At 43.1% G+C, this 20,251-nt stretch overlaps 2 protein-coding genes across 2 annotated transcripts in view; both read left to right on the forward strand.

The window, feature by feature from the left end:
• LOC100380761 (latent-transforming growth factor beta-binding protein 1) overlaps positions 1 to 6,962 on the forward strand; it is a 117,210-nt gene extending 110,248 nt beyond the window's left edge. Inside the window, exons 29-34 of the mRNA XM_082964495.1 lie at positions 197 to 325; positions 2,052 to 2,192; positions 2,373 to 2,546; positions 4,280 to 4,444; positions 4,858 to 5,007; positions 5,774 to 6,962. Coding sequence (XP_082820621.1) covers positions 197 to 325; positions 2,052 to 2,192; positions 2,373 to 2,546; positions 4,280 to 4,444; positions 4,858 to 5,007; positions 5,774 to 5,955 — 941 coding nt within the window. The 3' untranslated portion in view covers positions 5,956 to 6,962. The remainder of the gene's footprint in view (positions 1 to 196; positions 326 to 2,051; positions 2,193 to 2,372; positions 2,547 to 4,279; positions 4,445 to 4,857; positions 5,008 to 5,773) is intronic.
• Positions 6,963 to 17,181: 10,219 nt separating this feature from the next.
• The window catches only part of LOC106606711 (ras guanyl-releasing protein 3), a 61,685-nt gene continuing 58,615 nt past the window's right edge, over positions 17,182 to 20,251 (forward strand). Inside the window, exon 1 of the mRNA XM_014203070.3 lies at positions 17,182 to 17,741. The gene's annotated coding sequence lies outside the window, so the exon portion shown is untranslated. The remainder of the gene's footprint in view (positions 17,742 to 20,251) is intronic.

Here is a 20,251-nt window from a genome sequence, read left to right on the forward strand (position 1 = left end):
GAGTTGGTAAACGTAAAGAGTAGAGACTGTTTGAATACTGGGAATGTATATTCCCGTTGAGTGGTATTGGTGTTCCCTCAGATTCAGCGGGGAAGTAACTGCATGATTACATTGTTGTCTAAATAGTAAGAGATGCATTGAAAATGTGGGTGTGGGTGCTGTTACTAAGAAACCCGGGTTGTCCTCTCCCTTCCAGATGCAGATGAGTGTGCGTTGTTTGGCCAGGAGATCTGTAAGGATGGCTTCTGCCTCAACAGCCCAGGAAGCTACGAGTGTTACTGTAAGACTGGCCTGTACTACGACGAGGTCAAGCTGCAGTGCAGAGGTCAGTGGGCAGGTCATTCACATCAGTTAGTGTTAATTCAGCCCAAACATACTTGATTTACTCACAACATGCTGTTTTTTGGCGACAATTAAAAGATTGGAATCAATGGCCCTCAGTCTACTAATATACCATTTCCACAGCCCTGTGTCATTAAACTGTCCACGCACATTAAAAGCAGTTAGTGCTACTGTACCACAGCCTGTGTGTGTTGGCTGGCTGTGCCGGGATGTGTAGAGTGGGTCCCCTCCCTGGGTTAGGTGGGGTCAGAGCAGCGTGACCTAGGGGCCAAACCCAGCAGGCCCAGACAGCACGCCCAAACTACCAACCCGGCCAAACTGGATGGACCCTGGCCTTTTGCCGGGCCCCACACCGCACCCCTGGCCCCACACCGCACCCCTGGCCCCACACCGCACCCCTGGCCCCACACCGCACCCCTGGCCCCACACCGCTCCCCTGGCCCCACACCGCTCCCCTGGCCTCACACCGCTCCCCTGGCCCCACACCGCTCCCCTGGCCCCACACCGCTCCCCTGGTCACCAGCAGTGGAATGCCTGTGGGGCCGCCTGCGGAGTTCCGCCATATTTGCTTTGGATTATTTAGACAGGCTGGGATTGGGCGGAGGGTCCAGCGGAGGTTTGGCCTTTTACCCTGGACGGTCCTGGTTTTACCCCGTTATGCGTGGACTAGAGTCATAATACAATTTAGAAACCAACCTCTACCACCACCAGCCCTATAGCCGTGCTCTATATGGGATATTTTAAGAAAGGGGATGGAGGGGTATTTTTAAAAGTGTAGAATATCAAGTGGATGTGTATTTCAGTTGAATGTCTGGACGGATGAAACCATTGAGTTTAAAAATATATATATCATTTCCTCAGCAATTATGAAACCACAGGTCTGATGTGTATCTAATGCATTCATTGTGTCTGTATATTTCAGAAATACATGCGATTTCTGTTGGGACTGAGTTCCAATCCAAATAACAGGTTTCTTTTTCAAAATACCTGCAAACAATCCCCTTGAACCTGTATTAGTTTACCTAGAATTCATGTTAACTGTGCGGCATGTCTCTGCAACAGACATGTTCACGGACACAGGGAAAACAGATTTCAACTCTCATCAATGCGATAGAGAAAATGCAGTTTGTTTGTTAGTCATGTTCTGAGTGGGGAATTCAAGTTAACCTGAAGTGGTTTAGCGCGAGCAAGCATGTGTGACACCGTTTGATGTGAGTGGATCCTTAATTGGACAGGTCTCTGAGTGTAAACGGGGCCTGTCATGCCTGTCGTGCATGTGCATTTGGTCACACTTTATTTGGATATTTGGTCATACTATTAACAAACTGTTGATAAGCAACTAAGGTTACAGCTAGGGTTAGGTTTAGAATAAGGGTTAGGGTAAGGTTTAGGTTTAGGGTTAGGGTTAGGTTTAGGTTTAGGGTTAGGTTTAGAATAAGGATTAGGGTAAGGTTTAAGTTTAGGGTTAGGGTTAGGTTTGGAATAAGGGTTAGGGTAAGGTTTAAGTTTAGGGGTTAGGATAAGGGCTGGGGTTAGTAGATAGTTAGTTGAAATGTTAGATAATCGGTTGAGCATCTACAGATAGAACATCCAAATGAAGTGTTACGGTGCATTTTCCTTGAGAATTGGCCGGTGAGACAACAGAACTCCCAACAGGACCTCTTGAGATCTTGGTCTCCATCTCTCTCCCTTTCTCTCCTCCCCTGCAGACATTGATGAGTGTCAGGATGAGTCTAGCTGTGTGGGGGGAGAGTGTTTGAACACACAGGGCTCCTACATGTGTTTCTGTACACGCCCCATGGTGTTGGACTCTGACAACAAGCGCTGTGTGATCGCCCCTGAAGTGGCTGGTAAGACCCCTCATTGAGCCTGGATGCAAAAAATATAAGCATCCTCTCATATTGTCTCTGTTTTTGGAAACATGTTCTTTTTTTAATGTCTTTCTCATGGCGATTGTATGCCTTGCCATGTCATAGTGTGCCTCTGACTGAGATAATGATTGTGACTGAGATGTAATGTGTCTGTTGCAGAGCAACACTCTGTGCAGACTGACTACCAGGGTATTTGCTGGCAGACGGTAACGGGCACCCGGAAGACTTGCACCAAGCCCCTAGCCAACAGAAAGACCACCTTCACAGAGTGCTGCTGTCTGTTTGGAGAGGCCTGGGGCATGGACTGTGCCCTTTGCCCCCTGAAGAACACAGGTTCTACACCAGCACTCATATCCATCTATCAACTCTACTGTTATGACTTTATCCTTTACCTATTATGATCCACTATGAGTGAATACACTATGCTTCCACTGTCCTGCTATGAAAACATAACATTCAGAGATCTAAGAGTCATTTCTTCATATATGTGGAGTCGTTCATTTGAGGTAGATGCTTCTTCATCTAGTCTCGTGTGAGATATAATATAGAACCCCACACAGTATATTTCAGCTGGTCTCAGAGTGATGATGTTGGTCAGTGCTTAAACCAGACGGGCCAGGGCCTCTCAGACATCAGCCCCAGGACTAGTGACACCTCATTAGGCTTGAGGTCTGCCAGCTGCCTGCTAACGCTCCTGTCTCCTGGAGCCTCTGAGATCTAGCCTGCCTGGGGCCTATCTTCTATCCTTTACCCCCCCCCCCCCTTTCCTGTTTCCCCACCTCCCTTATCCAACACCTGGAGTGTGTCTAGGCAGGGAGGTCTGGTCGCTGATGCATGTCCTCACCATGCTGCCAGGGCAGATGGCTGCAGTGTGCATTATGGGGACCTGTGGACTGGAACATGTGGGGACAGTCCTCAGGGCTCTGAACTGGATCATTTTCCTCCTTCCGATAAAATAAGACTGTTATTCCAACCCACTGGAAGATGGAGCTGGTAGAGTTGAAGGTTTTTAAATGTTGAGTGATTTCCCAGCAGTTTGACTAGGAATTCGTAGCTTCATGTGAGAATGATGTTGAACCGACAGCTTAGTGAGCACAGTTAAGTCACGAGAGCTCTCCGGGAAACGTTGCAGCTGTGCAACATAGGCCTACAGCTATGACAGTTGCACGCTCTCTTAATAAAATCCGTTTTTGTTATGTCATTGAGAAACATTGACAGAAATCCAAGTTAGCCATTTCAAAGTTGCATGTCCGGGTCACTTTTAAACAGAGAACACCTCATCAGGTTTTCAACCATTCGTGGAACACCCTTTGGTGTTGTCCAACATCGGCCAACATGGTCCCCACTTCGATCCTTATTCCTTACTGAGAAACTGAGATGCAGGTGTGTGAGCTCACCGCTGCTCTCCGCAGAGAGAACAGAACACACAGTCGTTTGTTCTCATCAGGCCCATCCAGATCGCTCTGCGGTCCCTCTCTGATGCGTTTCCTGTATAGACGTTCTTGTGGGAGCGAACAGAGGCAAGCAGGTGCGTGGGATTAGCAGGGGACTGTAGGGGGTGGCTGGCCATGGCGTGCAGATGAAAGACTGGTTTAGGTTCCCACAGTACAGTAACCAATGAGGAGGGAACTCAGAGCAGGTACCGTGATGTGGTGTGTGCTGAACGCCACGTTCAGGAGGGAAGTGGGCCGCTGGTCACAACCTGAGTATTCAGTTCAGTCAAAAATCCCCTGACTACTAAGCCAAGTGATGATGGCGACGTAATTACTTCGAAAAAAAAACCTTGTGTTGACATTTGAATAAGCTTCAGTTCTTATAATCACAGAAACGTGTTGTGTTGATCAAACGTAGTAGGTTTTTGTCATGTTTTCTGTCTTTATGAGTACATTGTAAAAAGCTCCCAGCATCACATGTATTCTCTAGCTCCTGATCTGTGGTCACAGGGCTACATCTCCGTCTCTGTTTCAGAGAGCTGTGTCTCCCTCTGTCACTCTCTCTCAGAAGACTCTCTCTCTCTCTCTCTCTCTCTGAGGGCCATGTCTCAGTCTCTCTCCCTTCTCTCACAGAGGACTATGCCTCCATGTGTAACGTGCCAATAAGTGAAGGACAGGGGCGTCCGTATGGTCGCGACGCCCTTGTGGCTGAGCCCATCCAGGAGTACGAGGTCAACCTGGACTATGAACCTCGCCCCGACCAGCCTGGTGCCCTGCCCCTGTACGAGGACGAGGAGAGTGAGTGAACCAGTCCCCACCACACTGTACAACACACTGATGAAGCTCAAACATGCAGAGAGAGGGGATAGCATGGGGAGCTTGGGACAAGCTGCCTATTCTCTCAATGATAGCTCTTTACTGCCATCTTGTGTCCACATGAATTACTGCCATGACCACAAATTGTTTTCTGTAGCTAGGCACAAATGGTAGTTATGTTACAGTTTCTGTATTTTCAGTGTAACCAAGGTCTTCCAAGAACATAAAGAGATGATTAATTATTCATTAGTTTATCCAGTCAAGCTAGTTAAATGTAGAGGATTTTTAAATCATCATTTCACCGCATTCACAGATTAAATAAGTCATTATCATGAATTATATCTTCATCTGAGTGGGATTAATGAAACACCTCATTCCCTGCCCTCATCCTGCAGACCCGTACGATGCGTTTGAGGGCCTGAGAGCGGAAGAGTGTGGCATTCTGAACGGCTGTGAGAACGGGCGCTGCGTACGGGTACAGGAGGGCTACACCTGCGACTGCTTCGACGGATACACCCTGGACATGTCCCGCATGGCGTGTGTGGGTAAGACATGGGTGGAGGACTCACACACACACACACACTGAATAGACTAGAAGGAAAATAGTAAATCTCTCCTCAACCCTCAACCAGGAAAGGCTATCATGCATGTTGTTAATGTTAGGTCCGTGTGCGCAGTGAAGTGCAGGGCGTGCTGCTCTGTTTTAAGCCAGTTGCAGCTATGCTAGGTCTTTCTTTGAAGCTCCTGGCCATGTTAATGGGACAGGATCGGAGCCTGAACAACAAGTACAGCCGAGCGGTGTCAAAAATGCAGGTGATCTTTTTATAACAGACATACGGTACATACCTCTCCCCATCTTCACAGCAACTTGACCATTATAACTGGTCGTCCAATGTTACTCCTAAGAGTTCAGGTTCCTCAACGGTCACGCCCTTTATGTTCAACTCGTTAGGTCTTAGAGAATGTGTGTTTACCGAGAATGGGGGCGACAAGCAAAAAACATCCAGTCAGCGGCAGTCCTGTGGACGAAAACAGCTTGTTAACGAGAGGTCGAAGGAGAATGGCAAGAATCGTGCAAGCTAACAGGCGGGTCACAAACAGGGCAAACAACGGCGGAGTACAACAGTGGTGTGCAGAACGGCACTTTAGGTCCCTTGATACCAACTGAGCAATGTTTCCATGCCCCAAAGAATTCAGGCTGTTCTGGAGGCAAACGGGGGTCCGACCCGGTACTAGATGGGTGTGCCTAATAAACTGTCCACTGAGTGTATGTAGACTGTGCTAACATAATACCCCTCTTCTCTCTCACAGATGTGAATGAATGTTCCGAGCTCAACAACCGGATGTCCCTCTGCAAGAACGCTAAATGTATCAACACGGAAGGGTCCTACAAGTGTGTGTGCCTGCCGGGATACACCCCCTCTGAGCAGCCTAACTACTGCGTGGCCAGGGAACAAGAGGCAGCAGCAGCAGCGCGCACAGAGAGGGAGTGAGCCCCCATGGCCAGTAGAGGGACACCCAACACACTAAAAACACACTTATTTAATCCAAGCCCATATACTCTGCACTGTATAAAAACACACTAAACAAAACAACACAATCATTTACTTGATATGAAGATCCAATTTAACCAACTATGTGGTGCCCTGTGATGGAGAAACACAACATTGTATAAAATGTATGTTTGTTTTTTGTAAGTTTAACTTTTTATATTAGAAGGAGTTTATGCGCGCTAGAGGAGCTTTCGCTCTCCTAACGCAACGACAAACCCTATGAACTCTTACTGGGGGATAACCTTTTATTTTCTACCCAGTCCAAAACGCCTTGTGTGTGGATATTTAATTCAGTGAAGAGGCCAGCCGTCCCTTTGCTCTCCCCGTTCTCCCTCTTCCTCACAGTCCTCCTCCCCGTACGGTGGCTGTGGAGGACTGCCTGCCTGGTCATGAATGGACAGCAATAAGATCTTTGCTCCGTGGCTTCACACAAACATACAGTATGCACACTACTGTAATATAATTTTGTTCATGTAAATTCTTTGGAATAAGCTTTTTTTCTAGGCATTTTTTTTTGTATTAATGATAAATGCAAACACAAAACTACTTCTCTGTGTCTTGGACATTGGACAATAGCAGGTTTTTATTTTATTTTTTATTTTTTTCTTGCCTGCCCTGTGGAGCAGTCATATTCCCTACTCTTTAGGTTTTTTTCTTGAGATATTGTTTTATTTCTTTGAACAAAAATTCTATGACATTTTGCTTGGATTTTTTTCATACTTTAATGAAACCTTTTTCTGCATTTTACTGCAATGTCTAAAAGTCTTGCCAGGTTGCAAAGCTGCTATGGGACAGCCGTGGGAGGAATTTTGTACATTTAAACAGAAGAGTTGAGAAACCAGTTTATGTATTTGTAATTTGTACATGAAAAATAGCTCTTGTATGAATATTCATATTATGATGTATATTAAACCCCTGGTAATAAATCACAAATGGTGATATTTATACTTCCTGGTATGTGATGGCACTTATTATTAGAAGCAACAAAGACCTATTCATATTGTGCTCAATAGCTGTACCTAGAACCATAGTCATGTGACCCATGTCCGATAACACAAGCTAGAACACAATGGACACAAAAGAAATGGGTCATCTTTACAACTGTTACTATCAATACATTTTCTATTATACCTTTCCAACCCTCTGTTTCCATATTGTTAATTCGTATCATATTCATATTGTTAATGTTCATTATTTTAGTCATTCCATATAACCCTCAGACCAGTGCTATTATTAGCCTGTGTAGACTCAGGGTTAGGGTGAACACACTTCACTTAACATGAACTGGTTGATCAGCAGAGAAATACCTCGGTCGGAGATGATGTTTTCTCCATTATAGGAATATGAATTGGCACCAGAGTGTCAAGACCCTCCTCTGATCAGAGGAAAAGAGACCGAGTCGCTTCAACTACCAATGAGCTTGCTGCTGTTGTTGCTGCATTATTTTTGCTCGCGGATCTTGAGGATTTCAGCACATGCCTGTCACTCCCCACGCTCCCTATTGCCCCATGTTCCAGTGTCCCCTCTGTCATTTTTTTCCATTGACACAGACAGTGCAAGCACAGTTCTGATGTCAACACGTAGAAAACCTGAGCAATCATTTTATTTCCCTGCTGCTGTTCTTAATATAGGCCAACAGGGACATGGCTGAAGCTCAGTGGTTGGATCTGGTTATTATAGATCTGTGTGTTTGTGATTTTGGCTCTGTTATTACCACTAGGATCTGAATGGCACAGTAGCGGGACCAGTGTAAAAACACCACAACCAGTTAGTTAATAAATGTTAAGTGTTACTGTTGCCTTCCTCCTGGCTGGCTACCCAGATGGGGCTTTCCCACAGTGACAAGGGGACAGCGGAAACCTTTGACTGGGGACTCAAACAGAATTAAACTCAGCTTAGCACCTCCAGCGCCAGGCTTGACCATACTTTCTGCCGAACAAAAGAGCCACCCGGGTGGTAACCGAGAATTCCCCCTGTTTGGTCATTTGGAAGAGATGAGGCATTTCCCATGTTGCCTCTGAATCACATCGGAAGCCCACTCTGTAGAATCTTTAACTGGAATAGTGTGTTGACTTCTACCCTGACCATTGTAGACTGCTACTTTAAGAATATTGTATGTTTAATGCTTATGTACTGTTCTCCCCAATAGTATGTAAATTATGTTTTTTCATTCACCAAGCCCTCTATGTGGCATCACTTCCTACCCTGCTAAGCCCATGTTGTTTTTGAGGGCTTGGTTCCTGTTGTGGGTATGGGATCTTTTCTGATGTCAGGACTTAGATCGGCTCAGGCTCAGCCAATGGTTAGAGCCGACTTTAACTTGTCCCTCCAAGGTTAAAAGTCCAGCTTTCTAGTCCCCATGGGCCCGATTACGACCCGAGTTAAGCGTGCGTAAATGGAACGTAATTCCCTTTTTATGCACTTCTCTCTATACGTATTCTGACCTTGAACTTGAGAATAGTATGCTATACACCTGCTATTCATTTTGGGTGGAGATAGAATAAATGAAGGTGTGGCACAGGTGTGTCTACAGATATGGCATATTCTGACCTTGACTTAATTCCTTAATAATTCCACCAGCTTTACACGCAACGAAACCATAAATAAGGTCTAGCGAACCTGCCGGTTCCTTGTGGAAAAAGTATGTACTTTATTTTTTCTGAGAGAAATAACAGCATTCTCCATGCACTGTAATTTACAACTTGATAAGTGCTAGGTAAATGAGAAATCTGTTTGGATTGGTAGTAAATCTAAATGACACTTGTTTTTACCTTATAATCGCTGGAGACAAATGTGAAACCAGTCATATAGCAGCAAACTGAAGCATATCAACCTATAAACTTTCCCACAGTAAAGTTGATGAAATGCTGTGCCTTTATGCAGAATTTAAATTGTTCGGCCTTTTAACTTGCAGGGATGGGCGTTCTCGAATGTCAACCTTTTACTGCAGTGGGCTAAATCAGGGTCACACAGAATGTTTCTTGGTAGTCTTAAACAAATCTACATTGAAACAAAAAAGTGTACACCTCACACACATTGTTATGCACTTAAAAGACGACGCATGTACCATGTCATATATAGAGATGACATTTATGAAATGTAGAGTTTGTGTCACAATATTACATTTTATACACACATCACAGAAGACTGAAATATAACGAAAGCGTTTGACATAGAAACACTGGATTTTCGTCGTAAAAAAAAGTGAATTATGAAAAATATTAATAACATTCCACCCATTCAACTGTATGAAAGGAGTTATAGGCTACCCCGACTTTCTCTGTTTCCCATTTCTTTCTTGTTAAATATTAGCCACTTTCACTAGCGACTGTCAGTAGGCCTAATAACAACACACTAACAATTTACTGTTAGTTCCCTTCAGTTCGTATAGCCTACATTATCATTCCATTTAATTACCTTTTTTAGTTTAGCTTCATTTGCTTCCTCTGTAAACGCCGTCACGGCCATGTGTTTGAGGATCATTAGTAACAGTTGATAAATAAAAAATTCAATCGTTATGGAGCTAAGAGCAGACCAAGCCAGACCAAACAGTTTGAACCTGACGCATAGCACAATAATTGGCTGTGTTGTCACACCGTTCCATGTTTAGTGCAGGCAATAGACAAGGTTATAGTTTACTATTGTACACTATTCTCCCTTTTATTATTCTATGTACACTAATTTCCAACATTACCATGTGTTAAAGAACGGAATGTGGCAATGTTTTTCTTTCCTGCATAAATGCTCTCCAAACCTGTTTTTTTTATGATTCATAAATACTTTCCTAACACTGAATAATCTACAAGATCAAAATATTTTTAAATCTACCAATAGGTGCTGAAACAGAGACGAATATGTATATATTTAGATGGCTTTCTTTCGTTAATATTCTGAAACCTTTCTCTCAATATATTCTATTGAGTCTGTTGATAAAATTCTAACTAAAAGGTACATCCTATTTAAAGGGATGGCTTAAGATAAATGTACTGAAAACCCTATTGAATAAAAACTCCACTAGAGCTGGGAGGGTTTTCAGCGGTTGAAATACAATTACTGAGTGCGCGCAAGGGAACCACACCTGCAAAGCCTGTTACGCACCTCCATAATGTAAGTCTGGATACCAACTACTGAGAAGTGCTTAGGAAAGGCGTGCTTAAGAAAGGTGTAATTTCCTAAATCGGAATCGGGCCCCTAAAGCCTAAATCATGTATCATTGAGCAGTCTGCTGAAGAACAAGGGAAGAGAAGAGCTGTGTCAGATGGATAAGTTGTACCAAGTAGTTCTACATTTAAGAAGTAGCATTGTACTCTTGGCTGAAGCAACCTTACACTGAGTCCAGCAGGAGATGGTAAGGGAAAGCTGTTTGCATTTGTAAATTCATAGTTTGTATGCCTTCTGTTGGGTTTGATATGCAGCAGTGGACCCCTTCTCTTGTCGAATTGCACCGTTTTAGTCTTGTCCTTGTTATGTTTCCTAAAGATAAACCTACAGTACCAGTCAAATGTTTGGACGCACCTACTCATTCAAGGGTTTTTCTTTATTTTTACTATTTTCTACATTGTATTATAATAGTGAAGACATCAAAACTATGAAAGAAAACACATGGAATGATGTAGTAACCAAAAAAAGTGTTGAACAAATCAAAATATATTTTATATTTGAGATTCTTCAAAGTAGCCACCCTTTGCCTTGATGACAACATTGCACACAAATATTGATGATCCACTTTTCTTTGAAAATATATATAATAATTTAGTGAGCTTACAGGCAATACATGACTCAATTATTGGTCTTCCGAGTGGTGCAGCAGTCTAAGGCACTGCACCTCAGTGCTTGAGGCGTCACTACAGACACCCTGGTTCAATTCCAGGCTGTATCACAACCGGCCATGATTGGGAGTCCCATACGGCGGCGCACAATTGGCCCAGCGTCGTCCGGGTTTGGCTGGCGTAGGCCGTCATTGTAAATAAGAATTTGTTCTTAACCGACTTGCCTTTTTGAATAAAGGTTACATTTAAAATATTCTTATTTCGGTTTTAAGTACCTCAATCGAACATATGGAAATCACACTACAAACTATCACCCTCATACACTTAAGGAAATTACAAATATTATGAATATATTGGAACTAGTGGCTTAAATATCCTGACCTAGTGAGATTTACATGGCAGAGGCTCAATCAAGCTAGTCATCTTGACTACTTTCTTATGTCATTCTCACTGCTACCAAAAAAAATTTAAGTGGTGATAGGGGACAGAATGCGGTCGGACCATTAAATAATTGGCATATACATTACTCTTACAGAATTTCCACATTGGCAAGGATATTGGACATTTAATCAAAGCCTATGATAACTTGTTTTTAACTAGGACAGAATAATTTATAACTAACTTTTTCTGACATAACATTGGTACAGCAGATCCCCATATTGTATGGGACACTTTTAAATGTGCCTTTAGAGGCAATGCAATACAATACTCATCTTTAAAACAAAAACATTTTAGGTGAAATAGTAATTTTTTTTAAAGGAAATAAAGGAATTAACAGTACAGATAGATAGCAATAAAAACAGTAACATAAGGCACATAATAAGTTAGAGGAAAAACAAAAAGAAATGGATGGAACATGGGCAGAATTCACCAAATATTTTTTTATTATTATCTTCAACAGAAATGCTACCAAAATAATTTACAGAAGCTTGTTACAAATGACGGAGTTTCCATTTGTCTCCTCCATTTCCACAAACTGAACTTAATTGTAAGGATTTATTTTCTAATAATAGTGTAAAATGAACAGCTATACAGAAAGACTAATGTTAAGGCCTAATTACAGAGGAAGAACTTCTTAAAGTCCTGGAAAACTCCAGGCCTGGATTGCATACCATTTGAGAAAGCAGGCCAGATATTCATAGATGGCTTTGAATTAATATATAAATGCCTGGACTATTTTAATTTAGGATAATCTCTAATACAATGGGTTAAAGTTATATATAGTACCCCAGGTGCAAAATAATAAATATGGCTACTTCTCAGAAAGTATTAAATTGTCAAGAGGATTAAAACAAGGCTGTCCACTATCAGCATATTTATTTATTATGGCCATCGAAATGTTAGCTATTAAAATCAGATCCAATAATAATATCAAGGGGCTAGAAATCCAGGGCGTCATTGTACGCTGACAATTCATGTTGCTTTCTTTTAAATCTGCAGTTTGGATCCCTGCATAGCCTCATAGAGGATCTAGATAATTTTTCTAACCTCTCTGGATTACAACCGAATTATGAGAAATGCACCAAATTATGTATTGGCTCTCTAAAAAATACAATGTTTACAATGTAGTTTACCAAAAAATGGTCCCACAGTAAAGTGGACATACTTGGTATTCATATCTCGAAAGAAAGAAAGGATCTCACTGCAATACATTTTAATAGAAAGTTAGACAAATTAGATAAGATTTTGCTGCCATGGAAAGGCCAACACCTGTCTATTTGTGGAAAAATCACCCTGATTAATTCTTTAGTCACATCCCAGTTTACCTTTTTACTTATGGCCCTGCCTACACCTAACAACTTTTTTTTTTAAATTATATGAGCAAAAAATATTACACTTTATTTCGGTTGGGTTAAAATGCGGAAGAATGCATCCAGTTGTGTAACTGACTAGGTATCAGCCTCCTCAACACTAGACTTGCTCTTGGCAATCTTTTTAGACATAACACATGTAACAGCACATGCTGGGAACACTCTAGGGTATTTCTCTGATAACCCATCAGTTTCCTTTACTCTGGGCACCTTACAAATTACATGATTTGTAACAACCCAGGTAGGCTAGGCCTCACTCCAATGACCACGGGAACAGAAACAAGATCAGACCCGAGTTCCACATTATACAAATGAACTTCCATGCATCTCCACGCCTTGAACCAAAACATTGTAACCAGTTGCTGATGTGTCAGACAAAGGCAAAACACCCTCCAAAATGAAGGACTGGGCTGCCCCAGTGTCCCACTGTTTCTTCACAGGCTACCTAACAGCATCACCACTCTGCAGAGACACAAACCCATCTGAAACAAAGGGTTCATACAAATCTGATCCAAAATCTTCTTTAGGCGATAAACCAGTTCCAACCAGAGACTTCATGGGCTGGAGGGCTCCCATAAGAAGAAACAGCTTTTTCTTTCTCTTATATTTTTGTTTCAACTTAGGACACAATATGGCCTTTCTCACAGCAATATGGCCTTTCTCATAACGACAAACTAGCGGATACAAAGAACCAGTTTTCTGCCCATCCCTGTCTTTGGGCACTGGGGAAAAAGACTGAAACCTTGTAGTGGGAGGTGACTTCTCTGGATAGTCTTTTGTGTGGGGATCAGTAAGTCATTTTATGTGTCAACACTTTTTCTCAAGAGTGAGATCCTTGTGCTCGTTAACGTAGGTAACAGCCCTTTCTTTTAAACTGCACAAGTAGTATGAGTGTGTTTAAACCCTCAAGGTCCTCTGCCTCTTGAGAAGTACACCACCGATCAAAAAGACATGCTTGTTCCATTACGAATTCAACAATACTTTGTGACTCTCTTTCGCAATTTACAGAACTGTTGTCTGTATGCCTCTGCGACTAACTCGTAAGCCCGAAGGATAGCAGCTTTAACAGTGTCATAATCTGAACTCTGATCATGAGATAGAGTGGCATAGATGTTGAGCTTTTCCCACGAAAACACTTTGGAGGAGCAGCGACCAGATATTGCGTGGCCGTTTTAGGGCTGTGGCAAACTGCTCAAACAGAGTAAAATATACATGTACGTCCACCTCCATTTCATTGAAAGGCGGTACAAGCCAGATGTTCCGACCAAGATCAAACGCTGTTGAGAGTGCATGATGGCCTGAATGTATACTGAGTGCTTCCAGATCTAACTGTTTTAATCAAATGGCATGCCCTAACCCAAGTTCCCCTTTCTTTAACTCAAACTCTAATCTCTGTTGCTCCAATTTTTCCTGTAGTTCTACCTCCTGCAGCTACACGTCTACAAGGTTTACTCTACTACCTGTAGCACCCTTTTAATCATCCTCTCTCCAGGAGTATTTCCTTCCCCACCAAAACAGCATTGAGTAACTATATGATAACTTAGTTTGAATCGGTAGATGTCATACTAATCAGATTTGCCTTCTTACATTTATCTAGTATCTCCCAAGTAGGATTTTCCACAAATGCTTCCATGTATTTTGTCTGTGCTTATTACGTTGTTAAACTGATTTCACCAGTCTTATAACCCCCCTACGTTGTTTGTCAGTGACAAAAACGCTACAAAATATATGTAGTCTGAAAAGACAATCTGAAGGAAAAGCCCACACCAATCTAGAATAAGGTGTAACAAAGAATATGGACCAAACTAAACATGGGATAAAAAGCAGATTCAGGCTTTGTTTGACTGTCTAAAGTGGAAGCACAAAGGTGGGGTGTAGCTCTCCCAACATCTCCTCTCAAAACAATGCCGGGGAGGGGTTTTACTAAGCTATATGGAATTGTTTTAAGAAGGTCATACCTAGGATCATTTAGCTGTTTGATTTTACATTTTAAGACCCCTTGAAGTATAAAAAATATATAATATATTAAAAGAAAATATTTAATGAAAAAAATGTTTTGGCCTTACTGCTATTAGCCCATCCAAGAGCATTGAATAACAGATTCAATACATGGAACAACAGATAGTCCCCCCCAAAAAATCGAAAGGAAGTTTGTTCTGAAGTGTCTGTCCTATATTTGAGAGATATAAGAAAGATCAGGAAACATAAAAAAGAGGGTTGGCACTCTGTACTTCCATTCATTTTTTCAATTGGTACTGCGGGACCTTCAGACGAGTCTTGTGAGGCCTGTGGGCTTCCTCGAGCAAAACAACGACATGTACGTGTTCGTGAGGGTCTCACCTTTCCACATATTCATATTAGTGTGTAGCTGTACCGACTTCAGACAAGTCCCAAGACGCTTGTGAACACCATTGTGTTCGTGGGAGTCTCACCTCTCCATAGAGGGGTAACACATCCTTACTAATAAGGTAACTTCAATCAGTGCTTGCCACCCCTAATCAGGACGTATCGAAATGGAGATCAAATCTATAGCCTATAACACCCTACAGGTCAGTGGCTATCACTAACAGCTCTCATCTGTACAGTGAGGGAAAAAAGTATTTGATCCCCTGCTGATTTTATACGTTTGCCCACTGACAAAGAAATGATCAGTCTATAATTTTAATGGTAGGTTTATTTGAATAGTGAGAGACAGAATAACAACAAAACAATCCAGAAACACCCATGTCAAAAATGTTATAAAACGATTTGCATTTTAATGAGGGAAATAAGTATTTGACCCCTCTGCAAAACATGACTTAGTACTTGGTGGCAAAACCCTTGTTGGCAATCACAGAGGTCAGACGTTTCTTGTAGTTGGCCACCAGGTTTGCACACATCTCAGGAGGGATTTTGTCCCACTCCTCTTTGCAGATCTTCTCCAAGTCATTAAGGTTTCAAGGCTGACGTTTGGCAACTCGAACCTTCAGCTCCCTCCACAGATTTTCTATGGGATTAAGGTCTGGAGACTGGCTAGGCCACTCCAGGACCTTAATGTGCTTCTTCTTGAGCCACTCCTTTGTTGCCTTGGCCATGTGTTTTGGGTCATTGTCATGCTGGAATACCCATCCACGACCCATTTTCAATGCCCTGGCTGAGGGAAGGAGGTTCTCACCCAAGATTTGACGGTACATGGCCCCGTCCATTGTCCCTTTGATGTGGTGAAGTTGTCCTGTCCCCTTAGCAGAAAAACACCCCCAAAGCATAATGTTTCCTCCTCCATGTTTGATGGTGGGGATGATGTTCTTGGGGCAGCATTCCTCCTCCTCCAAACACGGCGAGTTGAGTTGATGCCAAAGAGCTCCATTTTGGTCTCATCTGACCACAACACTTTCACCCAGTTGTCCTCTGAATCATTCAGATGTTCATTGGCAAACTTCCGACGGGCATGTATATGTGCTTTTTTGAGCAGTGGGACCTTGCGGGCGCTGCAGGATTTCAGTCCTTCACGGCGTAGCGTGTTACCAATTGTTTTCTTGGTGACTATGGTCCCAGCTGCCTTGAGATCATTGACAAGATCCTCCCGTGTAGTTCTGGGCTGATTCCTCAACGTTCTCATGATCATTGCAACTCCACGAGGTGAGATCTTGCATGGAGCTCCAGGCCGAGGGAGATTGACAGTTCTTTTGTGTTTCTTCCATTTGCGAATAATCGCACCAACTGTTGTCACCTTCTCACCAAGCTGCTTGGCGATGGTCTTGTAGCCCATTCCAGCCTTGTGTAGGTCTACAATCTTGTCCCTGACATCCTTGGAGAGCTCTTTGGTCTTGGCCATGGTGGAGAGTTTGGAATCTGATTGATTGATTGCTTCTGTGGACAGGTGTCTTTTATACAGGTAACAAGCTGAGATTAGGAGCACTCCCTTTAAGAGTGTGCTCCTAATCTCAGCTCGTTAGCTGTATAAAAGACACCTGGGAGCCAGAATTCTTTCTGATTGAGAGGGGGTCAAATACTTATTTCCCTCATTAAAATGCTAATCAATTTTTTTGACATGCGTTTTTCTGGATTTTTTGGTTGTTATTCTGTCTCTCACTGTTCAAATAAACCTACCATTACAATTATAGACTGATCATTTCTTTGTCAGTGGGCAAACGTACAAAATCAGCAGGGGATCAAATACTTTTTTCCCTCACTGTATCTGGGTTAGGTTAGTTTCCTTTGAGAGCCACTTGCAGTAGACAGGTCTTGTCTGGACTGTAAACCTGTTCTCCACCATGGCAAGGAAGACAGCAGTATCTTATCTGATTTATACAGCTCCTATTTGAACAGAACAGACCCTGTTTCTCAAATCCAATCCACATGGAATTTTTACACAGATTGGCTGTGAAGGGACTACATGATTGGCAGGCATGTGTGTGCATGTTTGTGTGTGCATGCCTGCTTGCGTACGTGTTTGAACAATATGCTTGAAATGTGTGAGCATGCCTAAGTTCATGTATGGAGGAAGTATTTGATTGGCTGATACAACTCTACTCTTGCAGCCAGAACTGCTTCACATAGCTTCAAATGTCATGAGTGGGGGAGAGATCCTCGCACCAGACTCAGCCCCAAAGAGCGAGAGGAGTGATCTGAGAGAAAGTGTAACAGCATTGATAGTGAGATAGAGAGGAGAGATGGTGTGTGTGTGTGTGTGCGTCCGTGCGTGTGTGTTTCAGCCCTTGAGTGCCATGCATACAGGGACCTTTGAAATGTTTTGATCCTTTTTATGTGTGAGAGAGAGAGCTGAAATAGTTTGAGAGATATGAGAAGAGAGAGCGCTCAGAGTGTAGAGCACAGAGAAAAGGAGTGTGTTCAAGAGAATGCGTTCAAGAGAGTGTTCACTAGAGAAAGAGAGCAAGAGAGAGAGAGAGAGAGAGAGAGAGAGAGAGAGAGAGAGAGCAGGCACACAGACACAGAGGGCTGTGATCACATGCTTCTTTCTCTGCACAGCACGCTGTTTTTGTTTAGCCTCTCCGGTGCAGCTGAGAGCTAGAGTCGCTCACACTGTCAGAGAGCACCACACAGCACACAGTGCTGCCTAAGCTTGAGTGGAAAGTTTCCACAGCAGAGTCAGGACTCAACTACTCCTGTCCTACTGAGAGTAAGCCATACCGAAGAAGAGACAGAGGTAAGAACAATATGCTACACAGCAAATTCAGCTCCAGCTGAGACTGGAGACTCTCACTGTGTCTGTCATACTCAGCAACTGAGCTATAACGCACATCAACGAAGGCTCTTTTCACCTGAATGTTGAAGTTGAGTAGAGATTTCAGGTGGATGGGTGAGAAAAGAGCGCAGTGTGCTGTTGTTGGAGGATAATTATTTGATTGAGAGAAGTTTGTGGAACAGGTGTTTTTGGACAATGTGTTTCCTATAGAAAATAGGGGAGAAGTCCGACCCCGTTTGTTTGTTAACGAGCTCTGGAAATGAGTTGCTACCACTGCAGTAACTTATAACTCTGCCAAAATATGACCGAGTGTCAGCGTCTGAGGCACGTAGAGCGATGCACTACTTTAATTTAGCCTCAAGGCCAGTCTGATAAGCAGTGTTGCAAGTGAGGTGGTATTTGCTGTGAGCGTGTGTCTGCGTAAAAACTTCTGTAACAAAAACGTGTGTGTGCATTGATGTACACCCCGAACAAAAATATAAACGCAACGTGTCAACTGTTTGTCCCATTTTTCATGAGCCGAAAAAAAAGATCCCAGAAATGTTCCATATGCACAAAAAAGCTAATTTATCTCAAATTGTGGGCACAAATTTGTTGATATCCTTGCTATTGTCACGCCCTGACCATAGAGAGCCCTTGTTTCTCTATGGTGTAGTAGGTTAGGGCGTGACGAGGGGGTGTTCTAGTTTAACATTTCTATGTTGGTGTTTTGGTTTGGTTCCCATTTAGAGGCAGCTGGTAATCGTTGCCTCTAATTGGGGATCATATTTAAGTAGCTATTTTTCCCATCTGTGTTTGTGGGATTTTGTTTTGTGTTTGTGCATGTGCACCACGTAGTCACGTTTCGTTGTTTGTTTATTGATTTATTTGCTTTTGCTTAAAGTTTCACTTTGTAATAAATATGTGGAACTCAACATACGACAACCATGACAGAATATCCCACCAAAAGAGGACCAAGCAGTGTATCCACCAGGTAAAGGAGTTTTGGACATGAGAAGAAGTGATGGGTGGATGCGAAACCCTTCCCTGGCGGCAGACGGAAGGTAATAATGGAGGACAGCAACGACGCCGGGGTTCGCGGCCACAGAAAGCTCAAGGACAACCCCAAGATTTCTTTGGGGGGGGCACAAGGGGTGGCCGGCTGAGCCGCGGGAAGAGCCAGAGCACATGGAGCAGGCGATAGGGAAGTGGTCGGTGGACCCAAGGAGAGAGCCAGAGCTCGCCTGGGAGTCGATGGAGCAATGTGAAGAAGGATATCGGAGAATGATGTTGGCGAAAAGTAGGCTGCAGCGCAGGCGGGCTGAAGATCGGGTCATCAGTCCGGTGCCATCTGTGCCGGCTCCACACACCAGATCTCCAGTGCACCTCCCCAGCCCGGTACGTCATGTGCCTGCTCCCTGCACTCGCCCTGAAGAACCAGAGACCGTCAGGGAGGCAATGGGGAAGTTGGGAGAGATGAGAGAGATGTTGTGCAAGTGTGTTCTGCTCAACATCCGACCAGAGGATTCGGTTAGCAGTCTGCTGCAACCTAGAATAAATATGTGGAACTCAACATCCACTGCGCCCTGGTCCCGTTCTTACGACAACCGTGACAGTTATATCCGTGTTAGTGAGCATTTCTCCTTTGCCAAGATAATCCATCCACCTGACAGGTGTGGCATGTCAAGAAGTATTTCTGTCTGTAATGAAGCCCTTTATAGGGGAAAAACTCATTCTGATTGGCTGGGCCTGGCTCCCCAGTGGGTGCGCCTACCCATGGCTGCGCCCCTGCCCAGTCGTGAAATCCAAAGATTAGGGCCTAATGTATTTATTTAAATTGACAGATTTTCTTCTATGAACTGTAACTCAGTAAAATCTTTGACATTTTTGCATGTTGCATTTATATATTTTTTCATCAGTAGGGGGGTGCTGTATGTGTGTGTGTCCAAGACATTAAATCTAGCTTTGCCCTGTGTCACCCATGGCGTGTTTGAAGCGTGACGGATGACATCACAGAGGGGTGGCTCCCTGACAGCCTCATTGAGATTTATAAAAGTACATGAATTGAATAAAAGGCAGTTATCTTGTGGGGGGGATGCGGCAACTTACCTACAGTAAAGATGCACACAAGCTGTCCTTGTGTAATCAACATAGAGGATGCTAAAACAGTATAGCAGTTTAATTCAGTTAGTGTAATAGTTGATAATATAATAGCTATATTGGGTAAAAAAATATAGTAATGCTATGATCATAATGCATGGTAATAGTGTTCCCACTGCAGACTTTCTATGCGTCAGTGTCGTCAGTAGCAGCAGTAGCTATAGATCCTGAGAGAATGGAGGACACTATATTCTAGTCACATGCTTGTTTTATTATTCCTTTCTTTACCTAACTTTTCTGTCTCTCTCTCTAAGCTGTTAGATAGGCAACATAAAAGATCATCCCCCTTTTAAAAATGTAATGTCAAAGTACATCTGGAGCTAGTGACTAGA

Source organism: Salmo salar, chromosome 01, assembly GCF_965601325.2.
Source record: "Salmo salar chromosome 01, fSalSal1, whole genome shotgun sequence".
Classification (NCBI taxonomy): Eukaryota; Metazoa; Chordata; class Actinopteri; order Salmoniformes; family Salmonidae; genus Salmo; species Salmo salar.